At 42.9% G+C, this 12,774-nt stretch overlaps 1 protein-coding gene across 1 annotated transcript; it reads left to right on the top strand.

The window, feature by feature from the left end:
* The first annotated feature begins 8,166 nt into the window (after window positions 1-8,166).
* Window positions 8,167-9,378, top strand: LOC106668072. The gene has a single exon (XM_014396495.1). The coding sequence runs from the start codon at window positions 8,167-8,169 to the stop codon at window positions 9,376-9,378; it is 1,212 nt and encodes a 403-aa protein (XP_014251981.1).
* The last annotated feature ends 3,396 nt before the right edge of the window (window positions 9,379-12,774 follow it).

Here is a 12,774-nt window from a genome sequence, read left to right as displayed (position 1 = left end):
ATGCGATCTGGTGTAGTTTCGAACTTTATTGGAATCATCTTCAGTGCTCAAAGTGTGTGTCTGTCGTGTTGAGAGTGCCTACTCGACGGCCCCAGGGCACTCTCAACACGACAGACAAGAATGACACACCTACAAAGAAATCCTGAAGATGATCTCAATAAAGATCGAAACGTCGGCACGATAAAGAAAACGTTTTTCTAAAACCTGCGTACACCAGATCGCATCTCACTATCTCCGAATAATCATTACATACATCGTTTAAAACATTTTCAATTTTCCTTCGGGTTGTTTCGTTATTACAATATCAAAACGGTGGACTTTTGATTTGAAAATTGTACGCCTTTCTTTGACGCGATATTGGCGATCTACTGACCCTTTCGCGAAGGGTAACCAACCAACCATATTTCACAGGTTTTTTTTTTTAATTCGAGAAAGTAGCAAATCGTTTTCGAGTTAAAATTAGTATAACTTTATAATAAATCCCTTGTTTTAATTCTTTCTTCTATTTCTTAGGAAGAGTTGTTTTTCCAAATTCAAACAATCTAAAGCATAAGATTCTAAAGATTTCTACCACCCAGCCTATGATTTATCAGAAAATAACTATAAATTAAACTGTTCTTGCTTAAATTTTGACCGGAAAATCACTTATGATTCATCAACATTCCGTCCTATTTATCTTCCCTAATAAATAGTACAGCTCATTTAATCGATACAGAACTGTTCGGTCGTACGGTAAATCATTCTCACAAAATAGACCCTAACGTTGAATTACGATGACTTTTATTTTCAATATTTCTACACATTGACGTTCATTTTCTACTTAAACCGTCGTCCTTTATGATTTTCTGGATTTGATTTTGATATACGATCAAAGTTTGATATTTATTTTTTACTACTACAAATATTTTATTCTTGTGGCAAAACTTTTTTAGGACGAGAAAGGAAAATTAGTGAGATAATTGTCGTTTTAAAAGATGAATAAACTATTCAAAACTCGCTTTTTGATTAAATATCGCCTTAATAATATACTTACATAAAATATAATTCAAGGTCACAATTCACTGTTACTACTACTAATACTAGTATGTAAATATAAACAATGGTTATTTGGAGATCGTGAGATGCGGTCTGGTGTGACGTAGGTTTTAGAAAAACATTTTCTTTAACGTGCCAATGTTTCGATCTTTAGTGAGATCATCTTCAGGCTCAAAGTGTTTGTTTTTCATGTAGATGTGTTATTCTTGTGTGTCGTGTTGAGAGTGACGGTGAGATATTGATATCTCAACATGACACACAAGAATGACACATCCTGAAGATGATCTCACTAAAGATCGAAACGTTGGCACGTTAAAGAAAATGTTTTTCAAAAACCTACGTCACACCAGACCGCACCTCACGATCTCCAAATAAACATTGGCTAACGGTCACTAAACACCTAACATAAACAATAATCTTTGTTATTTTCTGTTTTAATGATGTAAAGCGGTCCTGTTTTTATATTTATTAACCCAAGAGGAGGAAAGACATTGAGTGATGTGCCAATAACATTTGATATAAACTCAAGATATATTTTTGGCAAAAATTTCGCCAGGTTCGTCCTTTATTGGTCGTTATTTTGCCCGTGCTTTGGACTTCTTTTTCTACTAGGTGAATTCTGTCTGTTTAAAAACATTTAAGCCTTAGTACATAAAACGAAAAAGCACGTATTTCATGATAAATCTGATATGAAACGAAGTGAAAACATAAATTTGAATTGTGTGGATAAGGAAAAAAGCCAAACTACAGTTCTTTTTGAAAATTTTTCGAAACTATTGCCGATTTCTTAACCGTTTTAACCGTTTAAATATAAATTTACATTATACACAGTAGGTGGCCCATTTATGTAAATCCACCCTCACCAAGTTGTGTAATTATTTTTGTTTTTTTCTTTCACTTCTGCCCAACCGTTGTAGCGCAATGGCAAATAAATTGCGGCAGTCCCGGGGCAGCCTACATTCAAAGAAAATGAAATCGTGCCAAGAACGTTGTGATTAATAGGTCAATAAAAGTCTGCAGGCTGAGTTCAGCATCCAATCCAATACTTGTTGACACACCTGTCACTCTTTTCTTCCTCTCTCTCACAACGACAATTAACGTCTACCTTTTATCGATTGATTGACCAATTAGTTACACAGCATCAAGAAAATCGGATGAAGATAGAATTTATGGTTTTGCTCTTAAAACTACACCATTTTCGACGAGTAGCGTGAGAACAGGACACTCATATTTTTTGTAGTTTATTTCAAACTAAGATTTGTAATTTTGTAGTTATATTATTTAGAACATTCCTATTTTAATATAAACCAAATTCAACGAGATCAAAAATTCATGTTTTTTCATAACCTCCAAACGAAGAGCAAGGTTGCGATGGCAACGCCATCGTTACCCCTCTGATAAAGTAACATTTAACCGTCTCACTTATGTTTTGAAACTCGAATTTTCCAAATACCGTTCATCCCAGTTCCAGTCATACCTTGAATCCTTATCCACACAAGACAACTCCCTTTGGCTAGCTACTAGGAATGTTACCAAACACTACCAAGTGCCTTCCCCAATTAGAAATCCAAACGGTACCTGGGCCAGGACAAATGCAGAAAGGTGTCAGCTACTTTCCGATCACTTTTCCACAGTTTTTATTCCCCATCCCGATATGAATGTCACTTCACAATCAAGCAATAATGTACATTACCACTATTTACAATGCAATATTTCGCACGACCTATTTCCCTATCCAGTGGAAACTATCTTTAATAACTCCAATACCAAAACCACACAAATCCCCCAGTGCCCCATCCTCTTATAGACCAATAAGCCTCCTTCCTATTTTATCCAAAATCTCTGAACGTATCCTTCTTAAAAGATTAATTCCTATATTTGACTCTGAAAACGTAATTCCTAACAATCAATTTGGGTTTCGACCTCTCCATTCTACTGTTCAGCATTGCTTCAGAGTAGTCGACACGATATCTTCGGCTCTAGAAAACAAACAATACTGCTCAGCCGTATTTCTGGACGTCACGGAAGCATTTGACCGAGTATGGCACCCCGGCCTCCTCTATAAGTTAAAATGTATCCTCCCTCAGGCCTACTACCTTATCGTGAAATCCTTCCTCTCAGATCGATGGTTTAAAGTAAGAATCGGCATCGAGTTTTCACCTATCACACCAATCAAAGCTGGCGTTCCACAAGGAAGTATCCTAGGCCCAATCCTCTACACTGCTGACATACCCACACATCCAAGCACACAAATCACAGCCTACGCGGACGACACCGCAATCTTATCAACACACTCCAATCCTATGGTAGTAACAGGAGCACTCCAACAACACGTGAACCTTATTACCAACTGGTGCAATCTGTGGCGGATCAGTTAACGAACAAAAAAGCCAACACGTTACATTTACGCTCAAACGACAAACCTGTCCACCAGTGCACATAATACCACCATCGAACCAAGTCCGCTACCTTGGGCTTTACTTAGATAGTAGACTTACTTGGAACCCACATACACGATTAAAACGGCAAGAACTTAACAAAAGATATGGACTACTCAGACACCTTCTTGGACCAAAATCAAAACTAAGCATACATAACAAACTAACCGCTTACAAAACACTCATCAGACCTATTTGGACCTACGGAGTCGAGATGTGGGGCTCGGCCAAATCATCCAATATCCAATTAAATCATTTCAATCTAAAGTTCTCCGCCGTATCCTCAATGCTCCCTTCTACGTCACAAATCAAACGATCCATAAAGATCTTAAAATCCCTTTCGTGAAAGATCTTATCCATACACGCTTCTTCACTTTTCACTCTAAACTCTCCCTACATCCTAACTCACTAGCCCTAACTCTTTCCTCAACATCTCACCCTTACAATCCTCCACGCCGTTTAAAACGACGATGGCCTCGTGACCTTCTATCTAACCCACCAAATTAACTTTTACTCCCCCCCCCCCAATTAAATAAAAGTTGGTTTCTCTCCCCACTGCCTCCTGGTCTGACAGGTCTGTCAGATTAGTTTATAACTAACTATTTGCTCAATGTATATTATGTACAGATAGCAATAAATAAAATAAATATCTTAAAAAAAAAAAAATTGACTGCTACTGGAATGACATTTCCACCATGATTATTGGCAAAAAGATAGAATAATATAGTTAAAATAAAAAAGCCCTAATCCTAATAAAAATATGGAATAGAAACGAGTTTTTTTATACGTATATAACAACATTAAGTTTTCTTATTTTTATGTCAATGCGGAAATTTAGAAAGTTCTGATTGTAATGTAATGTAAATTAGTTGTTCTGTCGAAAGTAAAAAAATTGAATTCCAAAGGCGTATTTATATTTTTTGAGGCTCGATAAAGAATTCTAAGGTTTGTAAGAGAATTTCAAAAGATCTATTATCCAAATTAACATTTTATGAATTCGAATGAATTTTCAGTTGTTAAAGTCCACTGAACTACAGTGGAGTCGGATATCGAACAGAGGGCCCCCTTCTTTTCGCATGCGATTGGCCATTTTCTGGCATGTGCCGGCCAACTGTTTTTGCATTTCCGGTCACGTCTCCTCGTATTTCAATGTTCGACTTCGAAGTCTGTTCATTTTTCCTAAGGGAACGGGATTCGGTCCGCGCGTTGTCGGCCAAGTGGGGCCGGGTTGTTCTCCTTTATAAACTACTCGAGGTAGTTTCTTGACTAGAAATGATTAATGATGGAGTGAGTGTGGAGTTGAATACTTTTTAAAAAGATGGTTCCTACTCACAATAAGACTCACTTAATGTGAGTAGGAACCATCCTTTTAAAAAGGGTTTCTTGACTATGTTTTTACTCCGACTCGACACTGGTCTATCGTTTGATATTTGTAAAAGCTCCCGACAAAATTCGTTAAAAAATCATGATGGATTGATTTTTAAAATTTCAGCATTAACGGCACAAAATATATTAAAAACACCCATACCCAAAAAGAAGAACTCCTCCAAAAACTTAACTTAGAAGTTGTACCAACAAGCAAAAACCAATGCAATACAAAATGATTTACCTAAATCAAAGTAAAATCATGTCACCAGTAGACAGAGCTGAGGAATAAATATGATAAAAATATTAATACTAAGATACAGATAATTACAATAATTTTGTTCTATTGACTTTACGAAAGATTCAGCAATAATACTAACTTCAATTATTTATTCGTTTTATGCAAGGTCTTGGTTGAGATGAAAAAGTTAGTATCACGACTGGGATTAGAACCAAGACCTTCGGCTCAACTCACCGCTGCTCTAACCACTTATTGAACCGAAGGTCGTGGTGCGAATCCCACTCGTGACACTACCTTTTTCAACTCAACCAATATCTTACATAAAAAGAATAATTTATTGAAATAAGTAATTTGTTCAATTAGACACTAAAACATAAATGGATTGACTAATACTAACATTCAAACCTTAAAGTCGGGAACACACTTACCCGACGTAACGCTACCCGACGCCTTGCCACGTTTTGGTAGGATGTGCACATCTATGCGACGTCAAGCGCACGCCACGTCCAGTCACACAGCGCGTATCACAAATCACTATCACAATCGCAACGCTTCTTTTGTTCTTAATGCACTATTTTGAGCAAAAGCATGTAATAATTTTTTTGTTCAATTTTATGAGCACAGCTATGTAATAAATTGTTAGTTAAATTTATTTGTTTTAAATAAAGTTATTCCGGTGTTTTGATAAATTTTCTGCCTAACATCATAATTAAATAATTTTTATAAGAACTTATGAATTTTTGATCTCGTTTAATTTGGTTCATATATAAGAATGTTGTAATTAATATAACGACAAAATTACATATACATAGTTTGAAATAAATTACAAATATATGAGTGTCTGTTCTAACACTCGACGAAAATAGTGTAATTTTATGAGCAAAACCATGAAATAAATTGTTAGTTCAATTTCATGAGCATAACCGTGTATTAAATTGTTAGGTAAATTCATTATATCAAAAATAGTATTCCAGTGTTTTGATCAATTTTCAATTAATTTCACCATTAAAATTAATAGTAATTCAGATATCGTGAGATGCGGTCGGGTGTGATGTAGGTTTCAGAAAAACATTTTCTTTATCGTGCCAACGTTTCGATCTCTTATTGAGATCATCTTCAGGCACTCTCAACACGACACACAAGGATGGCACAATTACACAGAAGACAAACACTTTGAGCCCTGAAGATGATCTCAATAAAAGATCGAAACGTTGGCACGATAAAGAAAATGTTTTTCTGAAACCTACATCACACCCGACCGCATCTCACGATATCTGAATTACTATCGATTAACGGTCACTAATCTCTACACATTAAAATTAATTAAAAAAAAGAATGAATTTTTGATCTCGGCTAATTTCGATTATATTAAAATAAGTTTGTTGTAATTAATATAAAGACAATACTACATGTAGTTTGAATAAAAATATGAGGTCCGGTTCTGACTCTACTCGACGAAAAAAGTGTAATTGTATGAGCAAAACCATGAAAAATTGTTAGTTAAATTTTATGAGCAAAACTGTGTAATAAATTGTTAGTTAAATTCATCTTATAATAAAATCGTATCCGGTGTTTTTATCAATTTTCTACCGAACCATTAAAATTAATTAAAAAAAAAAAAACTGATGAATTTTTGATCTCGGTTAATTTGGTTTATATTAAAATAAGTATGTTGTAATTAATATAGCGACAAATCATACATATAGTTTGAAATAAAAATATGTGTGTCCAGTTCTTTTGTCTTTGTCTATACTCGATGCTACCAGACGAAAATCTGGACAGTGGGGATCGCAGAGCGTAGAGTAGGGTAGCGTTGCATGGCATCGGGCAGATGTGCACGGTGGTAATCTTATGGAAAATTGGATTTTGGATATGCGTCTGGTCGCAAAGCATTGCATCGGGTGTGTTCCCGACTTAATTGACTCTTGTGACAAAACCACAACTCTATTATTCACAGACATAATCATTATGGATTGCCTCTTCAAAAATACGAAACTATTACCACAAACTTACTGATAGGATTCATTATTACTTCAAAGAAATCAATGCTTACAAATTGAATATTGTAAGTATGAGCGTAATTAATTAATTGTTTCTAAAATGTGGCACAATTAGCTATTATTTCACAATTTACTATACGAAAAACAAAATTGAAAATAAACAGCCATAATTTATTATTATTAGAAGGAAATTTTCACAATTAGCTATTACCACAAAGATACAAGAATATTATTATAAATGTATATAAGAACTAATGATAATTAACTATTATACAAAACAAATGTCACCATTGACTACCACCACAAAGATACAAGACCATCTTTCTATACTTTTTCTATACGAACCGCAATAATTGACTATTATTAGATAGTTTTTCACCATTGACTAATATCAAGACGTAGCTAATATTATAAAAAACATGAATAATTTACAATTACCAGAAAAGCTGGCGACTGGATGGTTACCGTGCTGGGCATCGCGGCGGGCCCTCCTGAGGCCACGCGGGATGGGGGAAGATCGGAGAAGCACCTGGGTGGGCCGGGTGATCGTCCCCAAAGGTTGAGAATTGCACTCACACTGTACAAACACAAACTACAGACCACACACACACACAAATGAAAAATGGAATTGGAAAAAGAAAATCAAGGAGTAAAAGTGCCTACTCCGCCTAGCCCGGGTCCAACCAGCCCAACCACACTCCCCCTTAACCAAATAACCCCACCTACCCCAACACTTTCCTCAAGCCCCCAACTGGATTTGCCTTGTGCAAATCCGGAAGGCCCCCCAACATCCCGTACTCCACCGGCCCAATGCTCCACCCCACCACCCTCATCAATCCCATCACAACCACCCTCTCCTTCCTGTGAGGTGGAGAATGACGGATTCATCCCCGTACATGGGAAAAGAAAAAGATACCCACCAAACTCGCCAAAAGGCGTAACGGTAGGAGAGAAACCTGCGCCTGTGTCCCCTGTGTCTCCGGCACAGAAGAAAAGAAAGCAAGAGGAAGAAAAAGAAATTAAAAACAGAAAGAAAGAAAAAAAGAACAAACCATCAGCAGGTATCGCGTCGTTTGGTTTCGGAACCATGGGGATTACTCCTCTCTCCGAGACATACCAAACGCGCTACTACAATGTGACAAGGAAAGAGGGCGATTTCAAATCCACGTGCCCCTTCCGTCTGTACAAGAACATAAAAGAAATCTTGGGAGTCACAAGTACAATTACGAAGAGTAGAGAGGGAAAGATATGTATTGGTATAACAGGCAGAGAAAAGGAAGAAACTCTAAAACAACTAAAGACGCTTGCAGGACATGAGGTCGAAGTTACCCCTCACCAAAGGTTGAACACCTCCAGAGGGGTAGTAATATGCCGCGACCTCATGAATAGTAGTGTTGACGTCATAAAAGAAGGCCTTGAAGACCAGGGTGTGTTGGAGGTGAGGAGGATGAATACGCGCAGGAACGGACAAATTGTCCCATCTGCGAGCCTAATCCTCACTTTTGACACACCAATATGCCCAGAGGAAATAAGGGCGGCCTTTTACAAATTAAAGGTCCGACCATACATCCCGAGCCCTCAGAGATGCTACAGATGCCAACGATTTGGGCATATATCCCTGCGGTGCAAGTCGCCGCAAGAGTTCTGTGAGTGCGGCAGGGAGGCTCATCCAAAAGAATCCGGGTGCGCTGACCCTCCCACATGCGTGAACTGCGGCGGTTGCCACACGAGCAGATCGGCAAGCTGTCCTATCCTCTCGAAAGAACGAGAGATTCAGAAAATGAAAGTAATGAACAGAATGAGCTTTCGAGAGGCTAGGGCAGTGGTCGACATCAAGAGCACTGTGGGGACGTATGCCCAGGCGGCAGCACTTCCCACTCGGGGTGCAAAGGCCCCAGAAAAAAACACGGCGGCCCCTCCCTTAAAAGGAGCAGCCGTCAAAGCCCCCACTTCTATGTTGGGGGCAAAACAAAGGGTGGCCGATGCCATCCAACCCCAGAAGAGGATGGTGACATCCTCTTCCCAAACGTCCCCGGAGAGGGACCCAACGGCGATCAATAAAAAGGCGCCGAACAAGCCGGGGACGATCATGCCCCCACCGAAATTGCCGCCACCCGTGGCGGCAGCCACACCATCGGGCGGTTCCTCACGCCTTAACTGGGTCACGGATCTAGAAGCAACGTCTGGATCCGAAACCTCTTCAACTGCCACTGATGGCCCCGTCCGAAGGAAAAAGGGGTGGCAGAAAGGCCGACCCAGACCAAATTTGCGAAAACAAAAATCAAAAGATAGCGAATAATGGAGTCCATTCTACAATGGAATTGTAGAGGTATAAGCAATAAAAGACACATGCTACAGTTACTGGTTAGGGAATATATACCGATGGCTATCGTCCTCCAGGAAACCCGTATCCGCCCGGGGGGGCGCCTCGAACTGAGGGGATTCAACACCTTCTCCAAAGAGGTGCAACCAGATCCGGGGGGTAGGGCACATGGAGGGGTAGCCATCCTAATAAGAGAAAACATATCGGTTCAAGAGGTGAGGCTAAACACTGACATCCAGGCGGTCGCCGTGAGAATCGCAGCGCCTATGCACCTCACACTGTGCTCCATCTATCTACCTCCAGGAGGACCGTGGCACAGAAGTGGGGTCTCTGCCCTAGTCGAGCAACTCCCCCCGCCAACGTTGGTGTTGGGCGATTTTAACTCGCACAACACATGGTGGGGGTCGTTGCGCACCGACGCGAGGGGCAGAGAGATGGGGGACCTAATCGGAGAGTCCAATCTGGTCCTCCTAAACACCGGCGCTGCTACACACATTGATTTCAGAACAGGCAACTATAGTGCGATAGACCTGTCATTAGCCTCACCTTCCCTAACCAACCGGATAGAATGGGCTCCGTTAGAGGATCCTCATCTGAGTGACCACTTCCCCATAGTGTTGAGGAGTTCCGTCTTGAGAGGAATGTATCATGCGCCCATGAAGTGGAGCCTGAAGCGTGCGGATTGGGAGCTTTTCTCCGCGTCGGTGTCGGCACCCGACCTAACAGGGAATGTCGACAATGATCTCCTACTTTTTGAGAGGGAGATCAATCGCGCCGCAGGCGGATCTATCCCCAGGACCGGTGGGTCTATTTGTAGACCTCGGGTTCCCTGGTGGAGTGCCGCCTGTGGCCGCGCACACGCGGAGAAGAAGCGAGCTTTCCGACGCTTCAGAAGACATCCGACGGAGGAAAACCTTGATAATTTTAAAGTAAAAAGGGCTAGGGAGAGGCGTATCCTGTCCCAGGCCAAAAAAGAAAGTCTGGCGAGATATGTGTCAGAAATGACGCACCATACATCCGCCAGGAAAGTCTGGGACAGGGTCAGAGCCCTCTCGGGCCGATCCAAACCTCCGTCGGTCCCTATCTTAAGCACGGATCATGGGAGCGTGACAGAAGCTTCGGAGGTGGCCGAAGAACTAGCGCAGCATTTTGCTGCGGTATCCAGCTCCGAAGCCTACTCCGATAGCTTTCGGCAAAGAAAGACCGAGGCGGAACGCATGACAATCGACTTCGACGGCGGAACAAGTGAAGCGTACAACGTGCCCCTGACGATGGGAGAGTTCGAGTCTGCGTTGGGGCGCACCCGGAATTCAAGCCCCGGGTGTGACGGTATCCCATATGAGATGCTTCACCACCTTCCCCAGGGTGTGAAGCGTCGCTTGTTGGACCTTTTCAACAACATATGGGAATCAGGCTCGTACCCCGATCGTTGGCGAGAGGCGCTCATCATACCTATCCTTAAAGAGGGTAGGGATCCAAGCTTGGCTTCGAGTTACAGACCGATTTCGCTGACAACCTGCTTGAGTAAGATCCTGGAGTCCATTGTAAATGGTCGGTTGACCTGGTACCTTGAGACGAAGGGATTTTACAGCCAGTATCAGGCGGGATTCCGTAGACATCGCTCTGCGGTAGATCATGCATGTCTTCTCGAGGGCGACCTTCAGGACACGTTCCTGAACAGAGAACACGCTCTGGCTGTGTTCTTCGACCTTGAGAAGGCGTATGATACGACGTGGAGATACGCGATACTACGGAAGTGTCACGATTTTGGTCTAAGAGGTCAGTTGCCGAGGTTTCTCCGGGGTTTCTTGGAGAACCGCAGGTTCCGAGTCAGGCTGGGTACCGTGCTCTCTGGGGATCACGTTCAAGAGAACGGCATCCCCCAGGGTTCGGTGATGAGCGTTGCGCTTTTCTTAGTGGCGGTGAACGGAATTGCTGACGGCATCCCTCCGCAGATAAAAAGGATGCTTTTTGTCGACGACCTCTGCTTCTACCATTCCGGTAAGGATTTGGCGGAGGTCGGCGGCAGGGTGCAATCAGCAATAGACGTTGTGGCTGCGAGAGCCGAGGAAACCGGCTTCTCCTTCTCCTCGTCGAAGACGGTTTGCGTCCACTTTTGCAGATTAAGGAGGACCCATAGGCCCCCACAGCTCTGCTTGCTGGGCGCCCCACTTCGATATGTGGAGACGGTACGGTTCCTCGGCCTCATATTTGATAAGCAGTTGAGATGGCAGCCACACATCGACGCCGTCGAGGTCAGAGGCAGAAAAATCCTCACACTGCTGAAATTTATTGGTCACTTTAGATGGGGAGCGGACAGGGAGACCTTGTTAAAAATGTTTGACTCGCTGCTGTGTTCGAGAATCTTCTACGGATGTATGGCCTATTCCTCGGCCCGAAAAACGCGTCTGAGAAAGCTCGATAGGCTCTACTACCAGGGTCTCAGAGCGATCTCGGGAGCGTTCAGGACCAGCCCCTTGGCCAGTCTGTGCTGTGAGCTGGGGGTATTGCCTCCCGAATTACGGAGAGAGCAGCTCACCCTCAGTTACGCGGCCGGGTATCTGGCCAAGCCGTGGCATCCCCTAGCAAGGACGATTCTTGAGTGCCCGTACAGAGCCGTCTATGACATGCTTCGCTCGCGGACGCGACCCCTCGGGATTCGCTTCGGCGAGGCCTTAGGGAGGGCGGGACTGGCTCTGGGGACCGTGCTTCGGCTGGGTGACCGACCGACACCTCCTTGGACCCTTCCTGCCGTACTCGTCCGCGACGACCTGGCGAGCTTGCCCAAGTCGTGTACACCGCCACACCTCTATAAGACTAAGTTCCTTGAACTTAGGAACAAGTACGCCGGTTTTGGTCTTGTCTTTACAGACGGGTCCAAGACTGGCGATGGTGTGGCCTGTGCCGTGTATAGCGAAGGAGTGGCCACCTCCTGGTCGCTGCCCCCCCATTGCAGCATATACACGGCAGAACTGTACGCGATTTGGCACGCTCTCGAGGCGGTGCGGACCGAGGAGGGATCAGCCTTCCTCGTATGCACCGACTCTCTGAGCGCTGTCTGGGCCCTGCGGGGCGGGTTCTCTTTGGACCCTCTCGTCGTGCTGTTGTTGGAAAAAATCGCCGAGTTGAAGCGCTTCGGAAAAACGGTGGTTGTTGTCTGGATCCCCGGACACGTCGGGCTGGAGGGTAATGAACGTGCGGACGAGGCGGCAAAGGCCGGAACGTCCAACCCTCCAGACCGGACCATCGCGACCAGGCCCTCTGACGCCAAGCTAGCAGTAAAGACCATGATAAAAGAAAGATGGCAGCGTCAGTGGGCCGGGTCGTCCGAGAGGCTTTTGCGCGTCAAGAGCACGATTCGTAGATGGCCCC

Source organism: Cimex lectularius, unplaced genomic scaffold (assembly GCF_000648675.2).
Source record: "Cimex lectularius strain Harlan isolate CLEC.00 unplaced genomic scaffold, Clec_2.1 scaffold55, whole genome shotgun sequence".
Classification (NCBI taxonomy): Eukaryota; Metazoa; Arthropoda; class Insecta; order Hemiptera; family Cimicidae; genus Cimex; species Cimex lectularius.
The sequence above is the reverse complement of the archived record's forward strand: the minus strand, read 5'-3'. Positions and strand labels throughout refer to the sequence as shown.

Coding starts and splice junctions, on each gene's coding strand:
- LOC106668072 (XM_014396495.1), top strand. CDS start 8,167: ATGGGGATTACTCCTCTCTCCGAGACATACCAAACGCGCTACTACAAT.